This window comes from Oryza glaberrima, chromosome 6, assembly GCF_000147395.1.
Source record: "Oryza glaberrima chromosome 6, OglaRS2, whole genome shotgun sequence".
NCBI classification, from domain to species: Eukaryota; Viridiplantae; Streptophyta; class Magnoliopsida; order Poales; family Poaceae; genus Oryza; species Oryza glaberrima.
In genome coordinates this window covers 18,718,421-18,744,615 of record NC_068331.1, presented here as the reverse complement: position 1 = coordinate 18,744,615, position 26,195 = coordinate 18,718,421, and the positions used below count along the sequence as shown (strand labels likewise).

Genomic DNA, 26,195 nt, shown 5'->3' with positions numbered 1-26,195 from the left:
ACAAGTAGAAAAAAAAACTAAGTAGCATTCAGGTCTGACAAAGCAGAGTAGCAAGTGTCTCTCACAAAACAAGAGACATGTAGTAGGATGCACTTAATTCCTGATAAAAAAGACAAATATCTCATCTTTCCGCAACACACATCTTTGGTTATAGTTCCATATGATGGAGTAAAACAGTAAGTGGGCAAGTCTCGAAGTGTTTCAAGCTGGTCTAGCCCTCTTCCTGCACTTCTATTGCACAAGTGGAGCAGAGCTTGGAGCAGCAACACTTGGAGGCAGAGAGCTTCTGCTAATGCTCTGTTGGGTGCCCACATCACCCTACAAGATGAAAAAAAAACATACTTTAGATAGGTTAAGCCAGTGAGCAAAACAACAGAAAATCTGAGAATAACAACTTTATAAGACCATGGTGAATGAGGTAGCAACAACAGAAGTTGTTACCTCACTTTGCTTCCGTTTTCTTGTAGCATCCCTCCTGATATAACCATTCCTCTTACTCCCAGCTTCTTTATTCCGAGCACAGGTCCGACTGTTATGAGTAGTTTGGTGGCACAATTTACATCTCATCTTGATGCCAACCTTGCTTAGCTTAGCTCCCTTAGGTTTCTCAGTTGGCTCTCTTGTTCTCTGAGTTTTGGGCCTCCCGGGCATTTTAACATAAGCAGGTGGATGTGGCTTTGGCATGTCAGAAACTGGCCATTTGTCCTGCCCTTCAACAAGCTGCGAGCAATATTGGTATGTCTTCATGTACTCTAAGATAGAGAAGCTTGATGCTACGTAGTCATCCAATTGTTTTGATGCCTTATATATTGCACTGATAGCATGACAACATGGTAGTCCTGATAGTTGCCAATACCTGCAGCTGCATGTTTTTTGTTCTAAGTTGACCGTGTACTTCCTCTTCTCTTTCTCTTGAATCTCAAATCCATGTTGTCCATTTCACAACACATAACATTGGCCAGATATCTCAATGTTGAGTTTCAGCTTCTTGAATATGTTTGGGCATATTGTACCTTGCCACTTATCTGCCTTTGTCCTATTGTCAGCAATTCTAACCATAACTTTGCATCTTATGGCCTCATTCATATAGAGGTGACTGGAAAGAACCTTGAATCCATGATAGAGTTGTTGAAAGACTCACACATGTTGTTATCAACGGATTCACAATTTGAACCTAGCTAGAAGAATGCCCTGCTCCAATGTTCAGGTGCGGTGGTCATCATGTCCTTAGCTCCTTGAGGGATGTCTTGTGCTAGCTTTTCTCTATTGTAGTTGAAAAGCTCTCTACAAGATGACTTTGCACAGTTCCAAAACTTTTTCTGAAGCTTCTGATTAGTGTACTTTTTCCTCTAGTTTGCATATATATGCCTTGCACACATCCTATGTTCTACTCTAGGGATAAGATCAGCCACTGCCTTTAAGAGTCCCTACAAAACAAAATTCAAAATATTTATTACAACTTATGACCCATTGCACTTTTTGTTAAAAGATAAACAGTTAAAAAGCATACCTTTTGCTAGTCAGAAATTATCACCCATCCTTCACCTCCATCATTTATATTGAGATCTTTTTGTAGCAACCCAATAAACCAATACATCAAGTTGTTCAGCTTGAGATCAAGTTTGCATCATCAAGTATCTCTACAGCCTAGCTGTTATGCACTCCTAGCTTCCTTGCCCTGATGTTTCTCTTGATTTCCTTTGCAAATTTCCTAAGTTGTTCAGCTTCCTCATCATCATCAGAGCTATTTTGCTCTATAGGCTGCCTATAATCTGAGTCTGAACTATCAGATACTTGCCCTTCAGGGTTGCTCTTATTTTCAGGCCTATCTACATCTTCAGACTTCTCTAGAATTTGAGATGATGCTCTTCTTGGTTTCAATTTTCCCTTCTTATCTGTATATAGAACAACAGTAGGATGTAGCTCTGCCTCTGAATCTGATTTCGCTTCATCGTCAGCTTCTGCCATGTCATAGCGCCAATCAGCAATCTGATTATCATCTTACCCCTCATCAATTGCTACATGCTCAACATAAATGTCTGCAACTTGACCATTATTAGACATATGGTTTGCCATTTCTATGCAAGCATTGTCATCAAGCAAAAACCTTAGCCCATTTGACAACTGCTTTCCAGGATATAGCCAATGCAAGTGTAATAAACCACTAACTAGCATGTGGTCACCGAGGAAACCTATAATCTCAGGTAAAGATAACTTGTCAAGCTCTATGTATGACAATGCAGTACGCTCTGCCACATAATACAATTGCCCCCTAGAAAACATGAATTCCCCACCATAGTGAAACATGACCGGAAGAAAATCTGATGGATCCATTCCCGCAAAAATAAGAAAAAAAATAATCCTAACTTTTGTTGAGATTAAATTACTACAACCAGCAAGATCGTACAGTATATATTATTTGAGGCTTCTAGCCTACGTTAGTCTTCAAAAAAACAAAGCAAGATCATACACAAACAGAGCAAATTTATGTGTCCTCTGGTACCAACATAGGAGCAAATTTCTGTGTTCATAAGCCCTAAACCCCAAAGTCATCAAGATAGTAAAATTATCGAGAAATTCACAAAAAGGGATGAGAATTTTACTACCTACAATATAGCACTATCCAAATTTCACAAAGAAAATACATAACCCACCACTAAAAGACCTTGTAGAATTAACCCTAATCCTTGAAGAGATAACCTGGTTGGAAAAAAAAAAACACAGAAACGGGTTGTGGAGACTCACCTTTACCTCACCCTGCAATCCAATCAAGTGGATCTACTGCCTGTCATCAGCAGCTTGTTCGCCTCGTCGGAGTTGCGCTCGTGCGACTGTGTGTATGTAAGAGAGAGGAGGTGCCAAGGAAAACGATGAGAGAACCGCTCGTGTTTTATTCACGCCATCCTCCACACACGCGTCGATCCACCGTGGCAGGCTGGTCAAGTGTGGCCTAGGGTTAATTAAATGGTTTTAGTAAGGTTAGGGGGTTAAATACCTGGTTTGTTAGGTGAGGGGGTTAAGTAATCACCTGGTAATAGGTTAGGGGGTTATGTAGATTTATTCCTTCTTGTTTATTTAGGACGGTTGTGTATAATTCAATGATGCAGCCATGCAGGTATTGCTCAGATCAACAGCTATATCAGCTTTAGTTTTCTGATCCATGAGAACAAGTACTTAGCAATTTCTGGCTAGTTTAACACGAGTCTGCTTCGAATAAAATTGCAAAATGCAACTCAATCAAGATCAATTGCACCGATAAGGTGGCTTCGGCTTCGGCCACGGAAGAGGACGACGATGGGCCGGTGTTAACGGCAGGCTAGCTAATTGGGCTTAGAGAACGGCCAGTGACGAGCTGACGATGAAGCAGGAATGTTGGGCCGAAAGTTCATATAAGGAAGGGGAAAAGTAGACCGAAGGTCCCTCAACTTGTCATTGGGATAAAAAACGTCCTCGAACTGCAAAACCAGATATACAAGGTCCCTTAACTATACAAAATCGGTCATCCAAGATCCTTTGTGGTGTTGACCCCGGTTTCGGTCTACGTGACGGCTGAGTCAGCGTGGAACTCACGTGGGCCCCACATGTCAGATTTATCCACGTCAGCCTCCTCTCCCCTCTTCTCTCCCTTCCTCATCTCTCTGTCCTCCTCGCCATCAGCCGGTTCGTCGCCGCCTGCGCACCACCGTCGACTCGATGGGGACGGTCGAGATGCCCACCGCTGACGCGGTCGCCGACTTGCTCTCACCGCCGGAGGGCCGCTGCATAGGCCTAGAGAAGAAGGTGAAGTTCATGACGCCGCCGTTGGCGCTCGTGCGAGCCTGCTTGGCGGCGAACGTGGACGGGACGACGGCGCCGTGGGAGGAGGAGCAGGGGTCTCTGGTCACTGCGGCGAGCGGCGGGAGGTGGTCGGAGAAGCCGGAGCTGAGCAAGGCGGCACAGTAGTCCACTCCACCCGCGCAAGTACGTCCGCCTTTCGAAGCTCCACGCCGCCTCCTGCTGCGATTCCTGCCCAAACATGAGCTACAGCAAAATTGGAATCATCAGAATAAGTAACTGATCATAACTGACAAACAAACAAGCAATTAGGACTGAATCTGATAGGGGAAAACCAAAGCCTGGGCTGGGCTCCAACTTCATTCCACCAGAAAAAGGATTTAAGACAAAAGAAAATATCACCCCGAAGTAAAAAAGAAGATGAAAACACTAATGTGAAATAAGAAGAAGCAAACTGAACTGAATCAAGTCTGTCCCTCAAAACACCTTTCTCAACAGTGCATATGGAAATATCGATCGATCGGTTCCTTCAACCTCACAAGCAGCATAACGTCGACATGCCGTGGAGGGAGCACCAACTGAACTGAATCAAGTGCTCAGATTACTAAACTGCTCATCACTGGGACAGACCACATGAAAATCCATCGCACGCCTCAGCAATTCAATTGACTAATCAAAAAATCTGACATATATAGAGACATAAATGCAAGGGCAAACTAAATACAGGTAGGTAGCAATGGACAGCAAGGGATTGGTACTGACTACTCCATGGCCTTGAGCTTGATCCAGGCGGGCGACGGGCTTCCGCTTCTGCTGCTTCCAATTGGTGGAGGAAATGGCGCTAGGAGGCCACCGCGACGCGCCGCAGTGGAGAGGATGAGGAGAATGGAGGCGAGAGATGGGCTCCCCGTATCCTTCCTCTTCAAGTGGTGCCACTCCGGCGAGTCACAGAGGGATCGAAGCGTTGGCGGCGACAACAACAAACAACGCGACGCATCGCCGCGGTGCCTCTTCCACGGTGCCCGCTTCCACCTCCGCGTCCGTCGCCGCAGCGCCGCCACACCACCCCGCCGCCCGTCGCCGGCCGCCCTTTCCTGCCTCGCCCCGCCTGCCGGCCCGCACGAGGGGGGTGGGGAGCCGGCGAGCCCGCGCGCCGCCGTGGGCGCTAGCCCTAGCGCGCCCATGCGGTAGTAGAGAGCGAGAGGAAGGAGAGAAACAGAGAAAGAGAAGAGGGAAAGAGAGTAGGAGCTGACATGGTCACCCTGACATGTGGGGTCCATATAGATCCCAAGGATAAAACCGGTTTCAAAACCATCGAAGGATCTATTGTGACCGGTTTTGATTAGTTAAGGGACGCCGGATATCTGGTTTTGTGGTTGGGAGACGATTTTGTAACTCGATGACAAGTTGAGGGACCTTCAGTGTACTTTTTCCTATATGGATATGAGGTTGAATATGAATCCATGACGAATTCATCACAGCAACTGTGTGATTGTGATCAGAACCTTTCAAAACTCGAACATATGCATTCAGCATTCGGAATGCTCATCGCATGAATTCTTACGCGGTGGTCCAAATAATCAGCTCGATCTATTTCGGACAACAAAGCTACAGAGACGTGCTTGCAGCTTAATTAATTAATTCCAAATAAAAACTGGCCTCACCATCAAAGATTATTTTTTTAGTGAAAATCAGTCCTTGTCCACCTGCCTCGTTGGAGACTTGGAATAGATCAAGGATCGATCGGTCGTCATCACCGAGTTCCTTTTCTTGAATAACTACGGATGCATGCATGCATCGAATCAGGACTTCAGAAGTCACCAAATGATTAGGTCCCTGCTTAATAAAATAATTAAGAGATGTCGACAGTATAATTCATTTGTTCCGACGATATATGTATCGATCAAAATCTAGCGCGCGCCCGTCCAGTGGCGATGTATATATATCCTTTGATCAATTCATTGATGTATATGTACGATGACTGGAATTATTTGACAACATTGGGTTGGTACGTGACAACTTGTTACTAATATACTATTTGAGTGATACACGTTTTGTTTTGTTTTGTAACTTTTGTTTGCTTACGTTTTTTCTCTCCTTTCCCATTTTTCCTCTTGTTGGTGACCTCGTCACGAGTTGCCGCCAAGTGAGCACGAGCTTTGCACTCTTGCAGACCAGGACCCCGTCGTCGTGCGCTCTCGTATTCTCCCGAGCACGCGCGCGCGCGCAGGTTGGGGACACGCCACGCCCACGCGTGAACTAGCCACCTATATAACGCAAACGATTCGCTGCATGCTAAGTACTCATCATCAACCACAACATCTCCTCCAATCAGCAGCAGCAGCAGCAGAGCTCACCATCACTTCGGAGCTTGTCAGCACAAGGCTAATTATTAAGCTAGGGCTCGATCGATCTGATCGTGATCGATCTCTCAAGGCCATATAGGGAAACCATCAGCAGCCATGGCGTTTAGGTGTAAGGGCGGCGTCGCTTGGGTTGCTCTGCTCGTCGCTGTCGCGGCACTCGCCTCCACCGCTCAGGGATTTCCAAATCCCTTCGGTCACGAGGAGTTCACGGAGAGTTACTACGACGAGACGTGCCCCAACGCGCAGAGCATCATCCGCTCGGTCATGGAGCGCCACGCCGCCGCCGACCCCCGCACGGCGCCGGCCATCCTCCGCCTTTTCTTCCACGACTGCTTCGTCAATGTAAGCACAACAATCTCTCCATCGTACGAGGAGGCCACCATTAGAAGAATCACGAATGCTTTTGTCTAACAATCATCGGTGACATTTGTAGGGTTGTGATGCCTCCATCCTTCTGAACGCTACGGACTCCATGGAGAGCGAGAAGGATGCCGAGCCCAACGCCACCCTCGCCGGCTTCGACGTGATCGACGGCATCAAGTCCGAGCTCGAGCGCAGCTGCCCGGCCACCGTCTCCTGCGCCGATGTTCTCGCGCTCGCCGCCCGCGACGCCGTCGCCATGCTCGGCGGGCCCAGCTGGGGCGTGCTCCTCGGCCGCAAGGACTCCCTCACCGCCAGCATAGACATGGCCAACAAGGATCTCCCGAACCCGAAAGACAGCCTGGCCGAACTCATCAGGATGTTCGAGAAGAACGGCCTCGACGAACGCGACCTCACCGCGCTCTCCGGTGCGCACACCGTCGGCATGGCACATGACTGCAAGAACTACGACGACCGCATCTACAGCCGCTTCGGCCAGGGCGGCGACAGCATCGACCCATCCTTCGCGGCGCTCTGCAGGCACGAGTGCGAGCAGAAGCACGACAAGGCCACGGCACCGTTCGACGAGCGGACGCCAGCCAAGTTCGACAACGCCTACTACGTCGACCTGCTCGCGAGGCGTGGGCTCCTCACCTCTGACCAGGAGCTCTACACCCAGGGCTGCGAGACCGGCGACCTGGTGAAGACGTACGCCATGAACGGCAACGTGTTCTTCGCCGACTTCACAAGAGCGATGGTGAAGATGGGGAACATACGCCCAAAGCATTGGTGGACTCCGGCGGAGGTCAGGCTCAAGTGCTCGGTGGCCAACACACATTATTGATGCTCATACTGTTGAGTACAACACAATTATGTTGCACTCATTTGTAAGTGTGAAATTCCTTTCGATTTAATTGTGCAATAAACTGTAAGATGTATTATTCTTTTGTACCTCAATTTATTTATTCATTTTTTTATAATGTATGGGAGATCACTTTGCCTTGAATGTTCAACCACTCGCATGCATGCACAATGCAACATCACATCAATAAATAATTTTTTTAAAGAGTACTCATTTTTAAATAATGTTTTCTTTCAAATTACTTCTATATTCTATTAGCGGATCACATCAATAAATTCGTTGTAATTAAATCTTTTTACAACAAGACCACACTCGTAGTAATTAGTTTTTTAGTTTATTTCTTTTAAACTTTGCATGTTTTTTATTTAAATGTTTCAGTTGATATGTTATGATATTTCACTACTAGTTAATTTGTAAATGTTGTATGGTATTATTCGAATTTTATAGTAAGTATTTTATAATGTTTCAATATTTAATGTTTTGAATATGATATTAAAACGTTTCAACATTATCATGTTTTTGCAAAATATGGTATTTTTATATGATTTTTTTGTATGTTTTGCTCGTTGGCAATTACTGTTTCATATAGTTGTTGTTAGTGTTGCAGTTAGTATCATTGAATGTTTTATTTTTCTCATACATTTTACATAGTGAGTTGAAACGTTTTGACAAAGGGGGAACAAATTTCGAGTGCAACAACTCTAATTTTTTTAACCATCACGTGAGATCGTGTTATAAATATTTAATTATAAGGAATGCAATAATATAATTGAATCGTAAATTAGATAATTAATTGAACCATTTGATTCACAGGAAGATAATAGCAAATTTCATTGGAATACATTCCTATGGAGGTTATGGGTACCGGGAATCTGCCTACATATTTGACTACAGAGGTCGGATCCATTTAATATATAATAGAGTAGGACTCGATCCCTATGTTGTCTTGTATCCTAAAACATGGCATAAAGCCCTGGCTGAATACTATCATTTATATATTAGGAAAATGAAGTAGTATCCAGCTAACTTTTCCTCTCTATAACCTTCTCCCCAACATATAAGGTAGGTAGGGGGCTCCCTCAAGGGCATCCAGATAAAAACCAAAGATCACATGATTAATACAATCTGACAAATTCAATCCACCAAACAGGACAGGAGTAGAGGATAACCTCTCACCGAGAGGGTCTGAACTTATCTAAGCCCTTGTCTTCCACATCCGTCCACTTTTAGGTCTTATATCCATTCACTTTTAGGTTTCGTATACTTCTTGCTGATATAAAACATCAACAATTCCTATGGTCAATTGCATAGGAAAATAAGCAACATGTTAAATCTCTTGTGAAACATTCGTTTGTGCCATGGTTACGGATAAGGCATATCTCCTACCCTACAACTTATAGAATATACGAGTATGGTATACCTTCATATACACGGATTGTTTCCGTGTGCGTTGTAGGAATCTGTCATGAATTATGGAAAATATCTCTACGGGTTGGGTGATTTACAAAGTCCTAACCGGAGAGGATAGAATTAACAGCAATCTCCATGCCATTGATTCTGCTTTTACCTTCGCAAGAAGATGTGGAGGCAAGCTGTCCAAGACCGATCGCTTGCAAGCACTGTAAGTCTTCCATAGTTTCCCGTCAACTAGGCCTTAATTGTCATGGGTGCGACTAGCAAAACCATGCACCCACAGCCGACCATTCAATCGAATTTTAGTTGGATAATTACGACCTATGAAACATGGTCGGGTGTCTCGAGCACGCAGCTCGTCATGATACTAAAAGATCTAATACTGTAATTATCCCATTATGTGAGCTAGTGGTAACTAAGCATGGCTAAGCATATATAATTCTAGCTAGATCAACATAAGTATCATGAGCTAGATAAATTATCACCCAGGGTTGATAAAGGACGGGTAACAAGTAAACATGGCACAAGCGAGCAGATAGGTTATACCCTGATCCCATGTAATTAGCAAAACATGCATATTTATTTGCAAACGGTAAATCATTTATAAATCGGGATCAACATGCTCAATGGGAATGTGTGACTTGCCTTGCTTCTTCACTTTGATCTTTTGAACTCTTTTTCATGCAACTGTGGACTTCCGAAACGGCGGATTCTACACGCTAGCACGCAAAATGAGAAAAAACCCTAACAAAAACCAAGTAAACAGTACATAAAATGTAAACAAACATGTAGAGCTCACTTTTAGATGAATTTTGCAAGTTGAGCGGCTCAATTTGGAGTTTGTATGAATTAGATATGAATTTTAGAAATTTTGAGCCATTTAAATGGATTTTTGGAATTATTATTGATTTATGACGTAATTAATGATTTGTTTTCTCAAAGGAAAGGCTTGCTGAGGTCTTCAAAGGGGTGAGGGGCGGACCGCGTCCACAAAGGGGTGGGCCCCACACGTCAGCGACACATGGGGGAACCGGTCCACCATGGACCGAGTCCACGGTGGCGACCTGCTCACGCGGGCACGAACCCGATATCCTAGATCGGCCGAGGGCGATCGGACGGCCGAGGGAGGCTGGGCGGCGGCTAGCGCAGGAGCGCAGCACAGAGCTGGCTCGGCCGAGCGATGGCGCGCGCGGCGGCGCGACCACCGGCGGCGAGCGGCGGCGCGGGACGGCGCGTGGAGGGCGGCAAAGAGGGAGAGGAGGAGGAGGCGGAGATGAAGGCGGCGCTCACCGAGGGGCGCGGCACCGAGACGACAACAAGAGGCGGCCGGCGGAGCTCGGGGCAAAGGAAGGCGGCGGAGCTCCGGCGATGGGCAGCGTGCGGGAATGGGCGGACGGGCCCGGCCTCGATCTGAGGAAGAGAAAGGAGGGATTAGGGAGGAGAAAGGGCGACCGGAGCGGCAAGAAACAATGGCTAGCGGTGACAACACGAGATGGAGCTCACCTTGAGCGGAGGGAGCGGAGCTCCGGCGACCTTTTTGCGAATGTGGAGGGGTGGCTGGGCTAGGCACGATGGCTGCGGTGCCGAGGAAGGCGGCGGCACAGCACGGGGTGGACCGGAGAGGCGGCGCGGCGTGGCTGGAGGTGGCAAATGCGGCGGTGACCTCAGGTTCGCGGCGGAGGGGTGGTTGCAGTGGTGATCTGGGGAAGCAAAGTGGATGCCGGGGTGGTACTCGGCACGGTGATGCCGACAGTAGCCTCGATGCTGCGCGGGGTGGTTAGGGGTGGCGGCAAGGTGCGGATGGACGCGACGGGAGGTGGTGGAGCTCGGGTTCGTGGTGGAGGGGTGATTGCGGTGGTGATTCGGGTAAATAAAGGAGCGGCCGGTGTGTGGGGAGGGGTGGCGTAGCTAGTGGTGGCGGCGGCGCAGAGCAGCGATGGCCAGGGCGGCAGTGGCGCGCGGCTGGAGTCGTCGGTAGCGGCGGAGAGAGGTGGTGCGCGTGGGGGCGGCGTTTCGGAGGCGGAGAGGGAGAATGGAGTATGGGCTGGGGTGGAGCTCGGCGCGGCGATGCCGATGGTGGTAGCTGTGGAGTGCGGGCGCAGCTAGAGCAGTGGTGGCGGGCGGTTGGAGGGCGCCGGCAAGCGACGGCGATGGGGATCGACACGAGAAGAGCGGTGGAAGGCGCGGGGAGCTCGGGAAAATGGGGAAAAAGGGAGAGGGTGGTGCGAGGAGCATTTTTATAGGCTCAGGGAGGGGAGAACATGGCCGGACGGGGCGGCAACGGGCGGCGGCGTGGGACTCTGGCGATGTGGGCGAGTGGATCGGCTCGGCGCCGATTTTCTCGGGGAGAGTGGGGGATTTGAGTGGAGGAGTGGAGGGGATCCGATCCCTCTCGGTTTGGGCACGATGGCGCGAGCGGGAGGGCTGGAATCGACGGCGACGTGGGCGGCTCGGGTGGCCATGGCGGTTGCTGGCCCGGGCTGGAGGTTGGGGAATGGGGAAGAAGCTTGTTGGCCAGAGGGGGAGAGGGGGGATTATGTGGACTTTGGAGGGGAATGGAGCGAGCTGGGCCGGCCCGAAGGAGGGAGACTGGGCCGAGCCCAAAGGGAGGAGGGGAGGGGTTTTGTTTGGTTTTTCTTTTTATTTAAATTGATTAAATGAATTTTGTAACTTTAAAATTACTTCTTGAGCTCCGAAAATTCGCGGGAAATTTTAGAGAGTATTTTAGGGCACAAAGAATATTACAAAATATTCCCGGCCATGATTTTTGAAGGAAATTTTCAATTCCCTCTATAATTCACTTGATTAAATTGCTTTAACTTTTAATATGATTTCTAGAAAATGCATTATTTAATGATTTTTAATCGGAACAAAAATCGGGGAGTTACAGTGAGGAGGCGGTGGAGCTTAGCCCCGGCACCGCCGCTGTTACCGCTCCAGTGCCTACTGCCGCCACTCCCTCATCTTTGCCTCTCGCAGGCCGCCACGCCTCCGCCGCTTGCCGCCGTCTCCGCCCGCCGCTGCTCTGGCCCTCACCGCCCGCCGCGGGAGAGAGAGAGGAGCGGCGAGGAGGGAGGGGAGAGAGAGAAGGGACACGTGAGTCCCACAATTTCTTTTTACGTGTCAATGACAAATGGGTCCCACACATATTTTTTATTCTACATGCCACCTAAACACCACGTCATCCCTACGTGTAAAGGAGACCCGGTCAATACCGCCACATGGGTGTCACGTCAGTAAAACCACCCTCCAAAACCGTCAAAGGAGTCAAATTGCACTGGTTTTGAGTGTTTGGGGTCGAAATATCCGGTTTTATGATTTAGGGTCACGGATTAGATTTCGATCACTTTTGAGGGTCACAAAGTGAACTTATTCCGAATATGAATCCATGTACGAATTCATCACAGTAACTGTGTGACCGTGATCAGAATTAACCTTTCAAAACTCAAACACAGGCATTCAGCATTCGGAATGTTCATCGCATGAATTCTTACGCGGTGGTCCAAATAATCAGCTCGATCTATTTCGGACAAAGAAAGCTGCAGATACGTGCCTGCAGCTTAATTTATTAATTCCAAATAAAAACTAGCCTCACCATCAAAGATTATTTTTTAGTGAAAACCAGTCCTTGTCCACCTGCCTCGTTGGAGACTTGGAATAGATCAAGGATCGATCGGTCATCATCGCGCGAGTTCCTTTTCTTGAATAACTACAGATGATGCATGCATCGAATCAGAACTTGAGAAGTCACCAAATGATTAGGTCCCTGCTTAACAAAATAATTAAGAGATGTGGACAGTATAATTCATATATTCCGACGATATATGTTTCGATCAAAATCTAGCACGCGTCCGTCCAGTGGCGATGTCACTCATATAAAAAGGCAAATAGGTGTCGCCACTATACATGCCGACACACCAAAAACCGGCACCTATAATGCCTTTCCCGCCCATGCACCCACCCCCACGCGCCAAATATTCAAAACCGGCACCTTTATATTCAAATAGGTGCTGGTTTTTAAATAAAACCGCACCTAAAACTTGTGTTAGTGAAAGGTGCCAGTTCTAGACCCAAAACCAGCACCTTTAATCTTCTCCCTCCCACACTAGCCGTTGGTGGGCCCCACACATAGGTGCCGGTTTTAAGACAAAGGTGCCGGTTCTCAACCCAAAAGACAAAGGTGTTCCAATAATGCTTTTCATGCCCGACGACGGGCCCTACACATAGGTGCCGGTTTTTTATGACAAGATAAAGGTGCCGGTTCTCGACTGAAAGCCGGCACCTTTAATCTTCTCCCTTCCACACTAGCCGTTGGTGGGCCCTATACATAGATGCTGGTTTTTTTATGACAAGACAAAGGTGCCGATTCTCGACAAAAAATCGGCACCTTTATTTCAATAGTGCTTTTTAAGTCTGATGGTGGGCCCTACACATAGGTGCCGGTTTTTTATGACAAGACAAAGGTATCAATTCTAGACAAAAACCGGCACCTTTGTCTTGCCATAAAAAACCGGCACCTATTAGGACCATATAAGTATCGGTTTTGACCTCGAAACCTGTTTTAGAACCGGCACCGATGACAAGTATCATCAGTGCCGTCTTCTTTGTGCCTGTTAAGAAAACCAACACCTATTAGGGTTTTTGAACCAGCACGTTTTATCTTTTCTGTAGTAGTAGTAGTAGTAGTAGTAGTAGTGTGTGTATAACCTTTTATCAATTCATTGATGCTTACTGCAAGTGTACGATGTGTGACCACTGAATTATTTGACAACATTGGGTTGGTACGTGACAACTTGTTACTAATATACTATTTGAGTGATACACGTTTTGTTTTGTTTTGTAACTTTTGTTTGCTTACGTTTTTTCTCTCCTTTCCCATTTTTCCTCTTGTTGGCGACCTCGTCACGAGTTGCCGCCAAGTGAGCACGAGCTTTGCACTCTTGCAGACCAGGACCCCGTCGTCGTGCGCTCTCGTATTCTCCCAAGCACGAGCGCGCGCGCAGCTTGGGGACACGCCACGCGTGAACTAGCCACCTATATAACTCACGCCATTCGATGCATGCTAAGTACTCACCATCCACCACAACATCTCCAATCAGCAGCAGCAGCAGAGCTCACCATATCACTTCGGAGCTTGTCAGCAGAAAGCTAATTCTTAAGCTAGGGCTCGCCCGATATCTCGTTTCGGAGCTTGTCGATCGTGATCGATCTCTCGAGGCCGGAAGGAGGTGAGGTCATCAGCCATGGCGTTTAGGTGTAAGGGCGGCGTCGCTTCGGTAGCTCTGCTCGTCGCTGTCGCGGCTCTCGCCTCCGCCGCTCAGGGATTTCCAAATCCCTTCGGTCATGAGGAGTTCACGGAGAGTTACTACGACGAGACGTGCCCCAACGCGCAGAGCATCATCCGCTCGGTCATGGAGCGCCACGCCGCCGCCGACCCCCGCACGGCGCCGGCCATCCTCCGCCTTTTCTTCCACGACTGCTTCGTCAATGTAAGCACAACAATCTCTCGATCGTACGAGGAGGCCACCATTAGAAGAATCACGAATGCTTTTGTCTAACAATCATCGGTGACATGCATTGCAGGGTTGTGATGCCTCCATCCTTCTGAACGCTACGGACTCCATGGAGAGCGAGAAGGATGCCGAGCCCAACGCCACCCTCGCCGGCTTCGACGTGATCGACGGCATCAAGTCCGAGCTCGAGCGCAGCTGCCCGGCCACCGTGTCCTGCGCCGATGTTCTCGCGCTCGCCGCCCGCGACGCCGTCGCCATGCTCGGTGGGCCCAGCTGGGGCGTGCTCCTCGGCCGCAAGGACTCCCTCACCGCCAGCATAGACATGGCCAAAGAGGATCTCCCGAACCCGAAAGACAGCCTGGCCGAACTCATCAGGATGTTCGAGAAGAACGGCCTCGACGAGCGCGACCTCACCGCGCTCTCCGGTGCGCATACCGTCGGCGTGGCACATGACTGCAAGAACTACGACGACCGCATCTACAGCCGCGTTGGCCAGGGCGGCGACAGCATCGACCCATCCTTCGCGGCGCAACGCCGGCAGGAGTGCGAGCAGAAGCACGGCAACGCCACGGCGCCGTTCGACGAGCGGACGCCGGCCAAGTTCGACAACGCCTACTACATCGACTTGCTTGCGAGGCGCGGGCTCCTCACATCCGACCAGGAGCTCTACACCCAGGGGTGCGAGACCGGCGACCTGGTGAAGACGTACGCCATGAACGGCAACGTGTTCTTCGCCGACTTCACAAGAGCGATGGTGAAGATGGGGAACATACGCCCAAAGCATTGGTGGACTCCGGCGGAGGTCAGGCTCAAGTGCTCGGTGGCCAACACCCATTATTGATGCCCATACTATTAAGTACAACACAATTATTTTGGAATCATTTGTAAGTGTGAAATTCCTTTCGATTTAATTGTACAACAAACTGTAAGCTGTATTATTCTTTTGTACTTCATTTGTTTATTCATTTTTTTTATGATGTATGGGAGATCACTTTGCCCTGGAAGTTCAATCACTCGCATACATGCACAATGCCCGCTCTGATACTATGTTGGATAGTACAGGGAAGACAGGAATAATGCAAATATTTGACAAATATACAGAGAGGAGATAAGGAAAGATTACAGATATGGAAGTAATCCACACAAATCAATCTTATCCTAATATAACTCTAACTACCATATATTCTAACACCGACCACCACAACACCCGCCACCTGCCGTCGCCTACTCGCCAAAATCCATCAGCTCTTTCTTCATTGCCATCACTTACTTCATTGCAACTGATTTTATTTTTATTTGCTCACGATTTAAAAGGTATGATAGGATTTGGGATCTATGGTTCATAGAGGTAGAAGGAGGGGATCGTTCTGGCTTGTGGTTAGGTCGGGACCTAGGGCCGGGAGGACATAAACTTAACCAAGGGCAAAACAGTCTTATCAAGTTGCTTTGTATTTCAATTAAGGGAAAATTGGAACCATTCCATTATAATTTTGCAAAATTTAAGATATGCCATCCTGACCCACATGTCATTGACTCATGTGGGTCCTACATGTCATTGAAATACCGATGGCATATCTTAAACTTTACAAAATTATAATGGCATGGTTCCAATTTACCCTTCTATTAATTATTTTTGTCCTATTAATTACATCAGTTTGGACGGCAGTGGCAAACAGAAGCACAGAAAATCAACTTCAGTTTTAAATTTGCAGTTTGTGTTTTTATAATGACTATTTCGAATTAGGGGTTGAAAGTTGTGGCATATTTGCAATTCTCCCTAAAATATAATATCTGGTCAGCTAAGGAGAGAAAGCTATGCAAAATATCTATATTGCCCTGTTCTTCTAAAGCCTCCATAAGTGATGAATGTGTTGGTGCATCTGTAGGTGAGGTACAGCAGGCTTGAAACCATCTATTGGTGCACCTAGACACATCTGTCCCATTCATGTAAAAAATACAAAGTATATGGGGCCCACTGTACAAAATACACTGGATGCAATCTCTCCTCCTTCGGAGAAAATTTTGGTGCCATACTGGTTATAAACTCCAGGCACTGCAACTCGGTCACGCTGAATGACGCTTGGACAACCGACCTACCGGACGCATGCAAGAAGACATTTGTTGCCTCGGCTCCAGGTGCAGCGCGATGACGAAACCCGCGGCTTAGCTCGGGTCCACGCGCCGACGCAGTCGCGACTCCCATCTTGATCTCCTCGCTCACCGCCGCCCCTCTCATTCAATTCTGTGCCGATTGCCATCTTCGGTTGTTGACGGCTGAGTGATGCAGTGCGAGCGGCAGCCACTACAATATAATTGAGCTATTGCCACCAAATTATTACAACAAAAAATAATTCGTAGCAATATATTATACTATTGCAATGATATTTTTTCTGTGGCAAATAAATATTTTTATTGCAATGATCTACATTCGTTGTTTTATTTAGTACTTTTGTTGTAATAGAAAATAAGATATCGCCACAAAAAATTCGTACGGTTGCAAAACATGTTATATCGCCACAATTTTAATTTTTGTGGCAATTTATATAGTACATGGTACTTTTCACTATTTTTTGTTGCCACGATCAATAAATTCGTTGCAATAAAAAAATTGTCGTCTCATAATTTAACTTAACCTTTTCATATGGACACGGATTGAGACAAATTTTATTTGGAAATTATAGCTCTCGATGAGATCTAGTACAATTTTATAGTTGATAACTTTTTCATTTGAAATCTTTTAGATATTCAAATCTATGATTCAAATCTCAGTTAGCTAGACTCAGATGGAATGATATGCATTTTCCAACAGAATTGATGCGTAGGTGAGTTGGTAAAGGAGAGCACGCGTGAAGGATAGGTCTTGGGTTCGAATCCTAGTCGAGACACAAAATCAAAAAAATAATAGATTAGGATGATAGATTAATATTTGAACTTTTAATTTGGTACGTAAAACTAATGCCACATATGGAGTGATGGCAATAATTTTTATTACAACGATGTGAAGTGTTGCAATATGACTTTTTGCCACATCCATTCCGTGGCAACATCTAAATTTATTACCACAAAATAAAAATCGTTGCAATAACCTATTACCATGCTATTTATTACCACGGCTAGCAACGATTTTATAATTGTGGCAACATGTATCTATTGCCACAATTTTAGTATTGATGCCACGATTTTTTTCATGGTAACAAATAATTTTTCTAGTAGTGAGCGTCCACGCCAGCATGGCGAAGCGCCAGAAATGGCGCAAGTGTTGCCGCCGACCCCACATGCATGATCGTCACCTTCACTGCCCAAGTTTTGTCTATTTCATGTGTTTCTCTCTGCATTAAACACAGAAATAATAAAATAATCGTTGCGGCGTCTTTCAAGAAATTACCAAGCTTTTAGGGTGTCCTATAGCTAATTCACGTTTTAGCGGTGTCTACCAGCAAAGGCCACAAACTTTAGATGTCATATAACAATTTTTGCCATTCCGTTGTATGGTGGCTGGAAGAAACTTGTCAATAGACAAACATTTATCAGCAATGTTAGTACAAAATACTTCAATTTTCTGCATGTTCTATCTAAGTTATGCAAATTCTGGCACCGTACACCCCTCCCTCACAGGGGTGATAACGGCACACGCGACAGCTGTGCAGGCGCTGTCCTGTCGCCTATTGCCCTGGTCACACACTAGGTTGTTATGCGTTGCCTCATATCTAATACAAGGCTAACTTGGTTGGTAACAACTACATCATGTCGTATCCCATCACGGTCAATGTGCTGCCTCTACCTCGAGCAACTCTTGGGGCCTGAGCTTGTGGGAAGGTGGCAGCTGCTCATCGAGCTCAGGGCCCAACCTACTCTCGTAGGAATGACCCCAAGCTCAAGATACCCGGCCATATGGATGACCCATAGCTCACCGGCCCCTGCTAGGTCACGGGCATATGATATTGTTCCGTTTCTCCTCAGGTGCATCTTAGTCATTTTGCTTAGGGCGGATTGCTAGTTGTGTGGTCCACCAAATCAGATGGCGTGTCCCTAGGCACCCTGAGCATCCGGTGGTAGGGGTCTTTGTACCCATTTCACTGATAGTAGCCCCTGGTCTCGACCCCGGGCATGGAGCTAAGCCTGCCAATGAGTTGGATTGGAACGGGTCTAATGGATTGGTTTTCAATTTGGATTCACTTGGTATGGGTGTAAATGGGTTGAGATAGCTAATGGACTGGAGCGGTTTGGTGTGGGATGGAGGTGGGTTGGATTGGATTGGTTTTTGGTTATAAGTTTTGGGTCTAAAATGGATGGAGTCCATGGATTTCAATTGGATTCACCCCAAATACCAGCCATCAGTTCATCACTAGTCTTCTCGACAGCCATGTCACCAGCGCCGGCGGGATGGCGCTGCAAAGCAGCTGCTCCTCCTCCTTCGTGCCCGCGACCTGTTCGGCGCTTTGCCTCGCGGAAGCCACGCGCGCCGCGAGCCTCTTTGAGCACGCTGCGAGGAGGCTCGAGCTCGCGCAATGCGCGCGGGAGCGGGAGGGCACCAACTCCAAGGCGGTGCAGCTGGTGCTCGGCGGCCGCGCGCGCGACGACGGGTCCGAGTCCGAGTCCAGCGACGACAGCTACCGGCCAGCGTGTGCTCTGCTTGCTTGCTGCTGCTGCTTCAAGTGGCTGCGGCTGCACACGTACAACATACACTGCATAGCTTAGCTTAGCTTCTTTTCCGACATCGTCGTCGTCGCCGCTTGCCAGCATCTGAGACAGCATCGCATACACGACGACGATGAGTCGATGTAGATGACGGACGCTGCGGAGGAAGATACAGGACGGCGCCTGCAGCGGCAGCCCCACCCCCAGCGTCGCCGGGCTCATGCCGGCGGCTCCCCTCCACCCGTTGACCCGGCGGCACGGCCGCGGCCTCTCGAGCAGCAGCGCAGTCGACCAGGTCGCCGCCGTCGGCGGCGGCTTGCCGTCTCCTTCTCCAGCCTCGCCTCCTGCTTGCCCGCTGAGTGCTTGGTGTGGATTTGGAAGGGGGTGAAATGGATTGGGGAAGTGAACTGAATCCATAAAGTTGAAATGGGTTGGGTTGGTTTGGGTTGAAATAGAAAATGGGTTGGATTGGTTTGGATTCTAAGAAAAGACAAATGGATTGAATGGGTTAGACTTGCGTAGCTTACTACCTTGGTTTGGGCTGGTTGTGGGTTGGATTTCAAACCATTGGCAGGCTTACACAGAGCAAATGGGACCAAGGTCAAGATTCTCCTTGTTGATATGTTATAACTTCATTGTTAACTGGGTCGTTCCTTCGCTCGCTTGCAACCTAGGTTGGGTGCTCCGCATGCTCGGGAGCAGGAGGAAGCCCCAAAGCGTTCGGTCCCAGGCTAATGACTGTGGTCCTTGGACATCGGCAATGCCTAGAGGGTAACAGTCCAGACCGAGCACCACATCCTATCGCCAACTCGCTGTAGTCTAAGCTGGCCTGACCTTGGGGGTTCGCTTGAGGCACCGGGACTTCGGCAATGGTTGGGGCGCAGTCTACGTTCTGGATACTTGTCCTCTGTATACAAATCTAAGTTGCCTCAAGGTCATAAAACAAAATTACACAGTAGTTAAAATGTAACTTTTAAGTTATGTATTAATACTTTTACTTTAAATTAGGAAATATATATAATGTAGTCCAATAATCTACAATATAAGTACTTTATATATACTTGGAGCTCTCTAGTGTTAGAAATGTGTTTAAAAAATATGACTTATTTCGTTAGGAGTCTCGGGTGATTTGTTTTTAATGAAGCTACTTATTGTTTTAATCTAGTTAATTGCTTTTATTTGTCTCATATTGTTCGTATATTCTAATGTGAAGATATATATTATGCATGGTTAAAAATCAGTGTAATTTTCTGTTAAGATAGTGTGAATGAGCAATAACTCACTGGTGGAAAAACCATCTTTCGTTGATCGGCCGAATTCCACAATAGTCCCGGATGCAATAAAAACCGGGGCTAAAGATGATCTTTAGTCCCGGTTAAAAAGGGTAACGGGCATATTTGATCTTTAGTCCTGGTTGGTAACACTAACCGGGACTAAAGATCACTTTACCAACCGGGACTAAAGATAGCGATCTTTAGTCCCGGATTGGTAGTCCCGGTTTGGAAACCAGGACTAAGGGGATTACGAACCGGGACTACAAACGCTTTCTCCACCAGTAACTAGTCCCGAGGTTGAATATGAATCCATCAACGAACTTCTCACAGCAACTGTGTGATTGATCAGAACCTTTCCAAACATAAAAAACATGCATCGGATTCATAGCATCAATTCTTACGCGGTTGTCCAAATAGTTAATCAGCTCGATTGTCTATTTGCGACAACAAAGCTACAGAGACGTCAGCAGCTTCATTAATTAATACCAGTTACTAATAAACTACAGCCTCACGATCAGAGATCAATTAATCGTAAAATCAGTCCTTGTCCATCTTCCCCATTGGAGACTTGGAATGGATCAAGGATTCATGGGTCATCAAGTTATTTTTTCTTGAATATTACCCCCTCAATCCTATAATATGAGGCGCGCACGTATTTTAAGATTTAACCTTTAAAATGTTTGACCAACACTTTGTATAATATGAAATAAATTTTACTCCCTCCGTCCTAAAATGTAAATATTTTTAGCAATGAATCTGGACAACTGTGTGTTCAGATTCATAGCCAAAAGTTGTTAATTATATTTTAGGATGGATGTAGTATTTGTTAAAATTATATCATTAGATTGAGATTTTATTTTCATATGGTTATAATTTTGTTGCTACAAACCTTATAATGTATGAGAAATTATAAGCTAAAGATTAGTTTTAGAGACCATGCCAACTTTAATCGTGCATTATATTATGGGATAGAGGGAGTAACAGATGCATGCATGCAGGCATCGAATCATTAATTGAGAAGTCACCAAATGATTAGGCTCGTGCTAAATAGAATAACTAAGACATGTGAACAGTAATTTATACATATGTTAATCCGACCATGTAATAATGATCAAAGTCTAGCCCGTCCAGCAGCGATGAATATACCTTTGATTGATGGGTTCATTTGCTGCAACCCTGCAACTGTACGATGTGACCACTACCCGTAGAGAGACAGAGACACGTTTTGTTTGGGTTTGTTTCCTTACGTCTTTTTTTTTTCTCTGTACTTTCCCATTTTTTCTCTTGTTGGTGACCTCGTCACGAGTTGCCGCACGAGCTTTGCTGGTCTTGCGCTTGCAGAGACCAGGGACCCCGTCGTGCGCACGTTCGCCACGCGTTAACTGGCCATCTATAAAACGCACGCTTCGTACTCATCATCATCCACCACAACATCTGCAATCAGCAGCAGCCAGCAGCAGCAGAGCTCACCATCACTTCGGAGTTTGTCAGTACCAAGGCGAAGCTAATCATTAAGCTAGGGGCCTAAGGCTCGATCGATCTCTCGTTTCGGAGCTTGTCGATCGTGATCGATTTCTCGAGGCCGGAGGGAGATCATCAGCCATGGCGTTTAGGTGTAAGGGCGGCGTCGCTTCGGTTGCTCTGCTCGTCGCTGTCGCGGCACTCGCCTCCACCGCTCAGGGATTTCCAAATCCCTTCGGTCACGAGGAGTTCACGGAGAGTTACTACGACGACACCTGCCCCAACGCGCAGAGCATCGTGCGCTCGGTCATGGAGCGCCACGCCGCCGCCAACCCCCGCACGGCGCCGGCCATCCTCCGCCTCTTCTTCCACGACTGCTTCGTCAACGTAAGTACACCACAATCTCTCGATCGTACGAGGAGGCCACCATTAGAGCATCACGAAATGCATTTGTCTAACAATCATCGGTGACATTTTCAGGGTTGTGATGCCTCCATCCTTCTGAACGCTACGGACTCCATGGAGAGCGAGAAGGACGCCAAGCCCAACGCCTCCGTCGTCGGCTACGACGTGATCGAAGGCATCAAGTCGGAACTCGAGCGCAGCTGCCCGGCCACCGTCTCCTGCGCCGATGTTCTCGCGCTCGCCGCACGCGACGCCGTCGCCATGCTCGGCGGCCCTAGCTGGGGCGTGCTCCTCGGCCGCAAGGACTCCCTTGCCGCCCGCATGGACATGGCCAACAAGGATCTCCCGAGACCGACAGACAGCCTGGCCGAGCTCATCAGGATGTTCAAGGAGAACAACCTCGACGAGCGCGACCTCACCGCGCTCTCCGGCGCGCACACCGTCGGCAGGACGCACAGCTGCGAGCACTACGAGGAACGCATCTACAGCCTCGTCGGCCAGGGCGGCGACAGCATCGACCCCTCATTCGCGGCGCAACGCAGGCAGGAGTGCGAGCAGAAGCACGGCAACGCCACGGCGCCGTTCGACGAGCGGACGCCAGCCAAGTTTGACAACGCCTACTACGTCGACTTGCTTGCGAGGCGCGGGCTCCTCACATCCGACCAGGAGCTCTACACCCAGGGGTGCGAGACCGGCAACCTGGTGAAGACGTACGCCATGAACGGCGATGTGTTCTTCGCCGACTTCGCGAGGGCCATGGTTAAGATGGGGAACATGCGGCCGAAGCATTGGTGGCCAACACCCATTATTGATGCTCCTCTTGTTAATTATACTGTCGAGTACAACACAAATATGTTGGATACTCATTTGTAAGTGTGAAATTCCTTTCGATTTGATTGTGCAATAAACTGTAAGCTGTATTATTCTTTTATACTTCATTTGTTTATTCATTTCTATAATGTATGAGAGATTGCCACTACTACAAATCACCTAATAGATTATGGCTCGTACTTACCGGTTTTACTGTCTCCCACCTTGCATGAGGAAAAATCTACATAAAAACCGGCACCTATGAGGAGTTTGAAATCAACACTGATGAGGCTTTCTGCAGTAATGTACTTTGCCCCAAAAGTCCTGTCACTCTCACTCTAATGCATGCATCATGCATCATCACCCATAACATGCAAACATACCTCCCTCTTAGTATAATTTTTAAATACTTATTTCTTCCAAATTACTTTTTTATTCAATGATCTGATTACACCATTAAATTTGTTGTGATCAAATCTTTATAAAGGAATCACATATAACACATGGTTATATTTCGATGAAAAAATATTTAGCTTTTTAAAATTTTATTTTTTTTAAACATTGCATGTGGTTTGATTTAAATGTTTCAACTAGCATTTTATGTTATTTCACTACTAGTTAATTTGTAAATGTTACACGGTGTTATTTGAATGTTTTAGTAAGTATTTTATAATGTTTCAATATTTACAACTTAATGTTTCAGACATAATATGAAAATGTTTCAACATAATCAAGTTTCTGCAAATACATGGTAACTTTTATATGATTTTTTTTTCTATGTTTCACTCGTTAGTAATCAATGTTTCATATAGTTGTTATTAGTGTTACAGTCAGTATTGTTGAATTTTATATGTTTCTAAAATATATTTAATATTATATTGCAAAAATTATACACTGGAGTGACGGATAAATGTGGCTGCATGCAAAGAAACACACCTCCGATGAATCACGTGAGAGCACACGGGCTGATGGCTCCACATTTCAGTTCAAACCAACATAAAGCGAGGCCAAGCCACTGTGCACCACCTTAGGGGCCCACATGGCAGCCCATGGTGAAGGTCGGTAGCAAGAGGTAGGGACCTATGGTCGGCCGAACCCCTTGTTCGGCGGAACCGCCTCTGGCTCGTCTCATTGCCACCTTACACATGGACGTTCCTGATGAAGCTCCCAATGACGGTTGTGAGAATTACCGCCCTTTCTAAGCATCATTAGCAGCTATAAAAAAAGAACGCTTCTTCACTCTCGCAACACACACTAAAGGAACAAATCTCTCATTCCTATAGTTGTATTCTTTCTAGTAGTAGTGCAGTTAGGTTTAGAGTAGTCTTTGGTTTCAAAGTCTTCTTGGAGATTCGGGTATGTCGCTAGTATTTTACTTTTCTTGTAAGACTGAGTAACAAAGAAATTATCTTCTTTACTTATTAGTGTTCATAATACATAGACTACTTTATTAGTTATGTGTAATCTATACTTCAATTATATGCTCCACTTGATTAAGCTAGTCGATATATGCCACGATATCGGTCCAATGATCTTAACGGGTTGTACTAGTTCTGACTTGTCCATCCGAAGGATGGGAGCACTGGGGGAATTAGTACCATTATTTTTTAATGTGAGCATGGTGGTTAGATTAATTAAATGTCATTGGATCTTGGTATACCTCACGAAAAGTGAGATAGGTGACAGGTGGTGACAACACTATTTACTATTTGTATTCCTTCATGTCCGATATGATGTATGAGTTCGTAAAATGCCATAACCATACTGACAGACCTGCAGGGAGTTGTCTTTCAGCAGTGCGTGAGCGGCTAGAACTTAGTTCTAGCCTTGTAAGCATGTATTTGTTAAGTATAGTCTAAACACCATAAATATAGAACTACATGTGAACCTTAGGTCTCTTTTGTCTTTCTTCACTATCTCGTGTATTATTATTAGAGATGAATCTCCTTGGTGTAAAATACTACCCATATATTATTATTACATCATTTATCCCTGTTTAGGCTATGGTATATTAATTACATCACGATTATGACTATATGAACCAACTCTTTACATTGCCGCCTTCCCAGTGGAAAAACAAATATGATACCCTTGGAATACTTCCACGTGAAATGCTGCAGTGGTATTCATACGCTTATAGATTTATCTGTGATCGTATAAAATACCTACAGTGTGCTACCCCTTTATTCGAGCTGATATAAAACATCGACAAATCCGAAGACTAATTCCATAGGAAAACAAGCAAAATGTTAGACCTCTTATGAAACTTTCGTTTGGTTGAATTATTTCAACAGTCCTCTTGTGTGTTCTCATTCCCTTTTGTATTGAAATATCATAGTATTTCACTTCAATACCTGCGTTTCAAAGGGAACCATGCCACTGGCCACTGGGCATCCCTTAATTGGCAAGAATATTGTTAATGCAATTTCAGTCCTTTAATTTAGTAGCATGTTAGTATTGTGCTTACAACGGTATATTCCATTGATGTACAACCTCTCAGTGAGCAATATTCAAATTATTTGCCACTTATCTATTATTATATACTAAAAGCCCATTAAACTTCCTATAATCGCTCCCAAGCCACCACATAGCATCTCTACAAACACTCCTAGGCTGCCAAGTGGCGTTTAAAACATCTAGCCATTAATTTTAACTTAATCTGGTAGACCCATATTTTTAACCGTTAGATCTAAGAATACCAAGTAGATTTAATTTATCTTTAGAATTTAGAAAGCCACACGTCCACGTCGATAGCTCCCATACATTCATGCACGAACATACTTCGTACATATCCCCCTTTCCTTTCTTTTATTTTTTATTTTTCTTTTTCACTCTGATGAGATAAAAACCAAATTAATAATTTCAGCCAATAGTGGTAAAATATATGTTATTTCGTGTTGTAATGTACAATATGCACATCATCGAAACATCCATAAAAAATCTAAATAAATGAATAATATGTATTATACAATTGTATGTTGTATAGTAAAATTAGACTTGCACTTTAAAAAATAAAACAACTCCAGTTGTGAGTAACATTTCCCAAAATTATACTCACTCCATACTTTATAAAATATTGATATATGTATCAAAATAATATTACTAAATATATCATGAATGTATTTTCATGTATTGTGAGTTATCTTTATTTATTTATTATTAGAAATTAAGCATCAAATATATTCTGTTGGCATTGTGTCGATGTCTTTTATCTTCTGCTTAGGTTTCGTTCGATTTAGCTGATTACGTGAGCTTATCCAGGACATGCAAAATGATACGTGTCATTAGCATAGTATTATTTTTGTATTGATATTACAAA

General features: G+C 46.0%; 5 protein-coding genes across 5 annotated transcripts; 3 read left to right on the top strand and 2 right to left on the bottom strand.

Moving 5' to 3' along the window:
- Positions 1-3,390: 3,390 nt before the first annotated feature.
- LOC127778138 (uncharacterized) lies at positions 3,391-5,529 on the bottom strand. Its single transcript, XM_052304798.1, has 2 exons — positions 4,537-5,529; positions 3,391-4,020 (listed from the first exon to the last, which is right to left on the bottom strand). Exons 1-2 carry the CDS (start codon positions 5,052-5,054, stop codon positions 3,654-3,656), a joined length of 885 nt encoding a protein of 294 aa, XP_052160758.1. The 5' UTR covers positions 5,055-5,529; the 3' UTR covers positions 3,391-3,653.
- Positions 5,530-6,113: 584 nt separating this feature from the next.
- LOC127778137 (peroxidase 2-like) lies at positions 6,114-7,754 on the top strand. Its single transcript, XM_052304797.1, has 2 exons — positions 6,114-6,482; positions 6,574-7,754. The coding sequence occupies exons 1-2, from the start codon at positions 6,237-6,239 to the stop codon at positions 7,342-7,344; spliced, it is 1,017 nt and encodes a 338-aa protein (XP_052160757.1). The 5' UTR covers positions 6,114-6,236; the 3' UTR covers positions 7,345-7,754.
- Positions 7,755-9,902: 2,148 nt separating this feature from the next.
- On the bottom strand, positions 9,903-11,237 carry LOC127776967 (uncharacterized). The gene is made up of 3 exons (XM_052303508.1): positions 11,181-11,237; positions 10,279-10,683; positions 9,903-10,185 (listed from the first exon to the last, which is right to left on the bottom strand). Exons 1-3 carry the CDS (start codon positions 11,235-11,237, stop codon positions 9,916-9,918), a joined length of 732 nt encoding a protein of 243 aa, XP_052159468.1. The 3' UTR covers positions 9,903-9,915.
- A 2,609-nt stretch (positions 11,238-13,846) lies between these two features.
- LOC127778136 (peroxidase 22.3-like) lies at positions 13,847-15,346 on the top strand. The gene is made up of 2 exons (XM_052304796.1): positions 13,847-14,264; positions 14,359-15,346. Exons 1-2 carry the CDS (start codon positions 14,019-14,021, stop codon positions 15,127-15,129), a joined length of 1,017 nt encoding a protein of 338 aa, XP_052160756.1. The 5' UTR covers positions 13,847-14,018; the 3' UTR covers positions 15,130-15,346.
- A 6,389-nt stretch (positions 15,347-21,735) lies between these two features.
- Positions 21,736-22,939, top strand: LOC127776966 (peroxidase P7-like). Its single transcript, XM_052303507.1, has 2 exons — positions 21,736-22,048; positions 22,142-22,939. Exons 1-2 carry the CDS (start codon positions 21,803-21,805, stop codon positions 22,937-22,939), a joined length of 1,044 nt encoding a protein of 347 aa, XP_052159467.1. The 5' UTR covers positions 21,736-21,802.
- Positions 22,940-26,195: the final 3,256 nt, after the last annotated feature.

What these genes read in the sequence shown, in the direction of transcription:
- LOC127778136 (XM_052304796.1), top strand. Translation starts at nt 14,019, where the DNA reads ATGGCGTTTAGGTGTAAGGGCGGCGTCGCTTCGGTAGCTCTGCTCGTC. An exon ending in TCCACGACTGCTTCGTCAAT is followed by an intron (nt 14,265 to 14,358) that starts GTAAGCACAACA and finishes CATGCATTGCAG; the next exon opens with GGTTGTGATGCCTCCATCCT.
- LOC127778138 (XM_052304798.1), bottom strand. Translation starts at nt 5,054, where the DNA reads ATGGACCCCACATGTCAGGGTGACCATGTCAGCTCCTACTCTCTTTCC. An exon ending in AAGCTCAAGGCCATGGAGTA is followed by an intron (nt 4,021 to 4,536) that starts GTCAGTACCAAT and finishes ATTTTGCTGTAG; the next exon opens with CTCATGTTTGGGCAGGAATC.
- LOC127776966 (XM_052303507.1), top strand. Translation starts at nt 21,803, where the DNA reads ATGGCGTTTAGGTGTAAGGGCGGCGTCGCTTCGGTTGCTCTGCTCGTC. An exon ending in TCCACGACTGCTTCGTCAAC is followed by an intron (nt 22,049 to 22,141) that starts GTAAGTACACCA and finishes TGACATTTTCAG; the next exon opens with GGTTGTGATGCCTCCATCCT.
- LOC127776967 (XM_052303508.1), bottom strand. Translation starts at nt 11,237, where the DNA reads ATGGCCACCCGAGCCGCCCACGTCGCCGTCGATTCCAGCCCTCCCGCT. An exon ending in GCCCTCCCGCTCGCGCCATC is followed by an intron (nt 10,684 to 11,180) that starts GTGCCCAAACCG and finishes CGCCACCACTAG; the next exon opens with CTACGCCACCCCTCCCCACA. An exon ending in CTCCGCTCCCTCCGCTCAAG is followed by an intron (nt 10,186 to 10,278) that starts GTGAGCTCCATC and finishes TCTCTTCCTCAG; the next exon opens with ATCGAGGCCGGGCCCGTCCG.
- LOC127778137 (XM_052304797.1), top strand. Translation starts at nt 6,237, where the DNA reads ATGGCGTTTAGGTGTAAGGGCGGCGTCGCTTGGGTTGCTCTGCTCGTC. An exon ending in TCCACGACTGCTTCGTCAAT is followed by an intron (nt 6,483 to 6,573) that starts GTAAGCACAACA and finishes TGACATTTGTAG; the next exon opens with GGTTGTGATGCCTCCATCCT.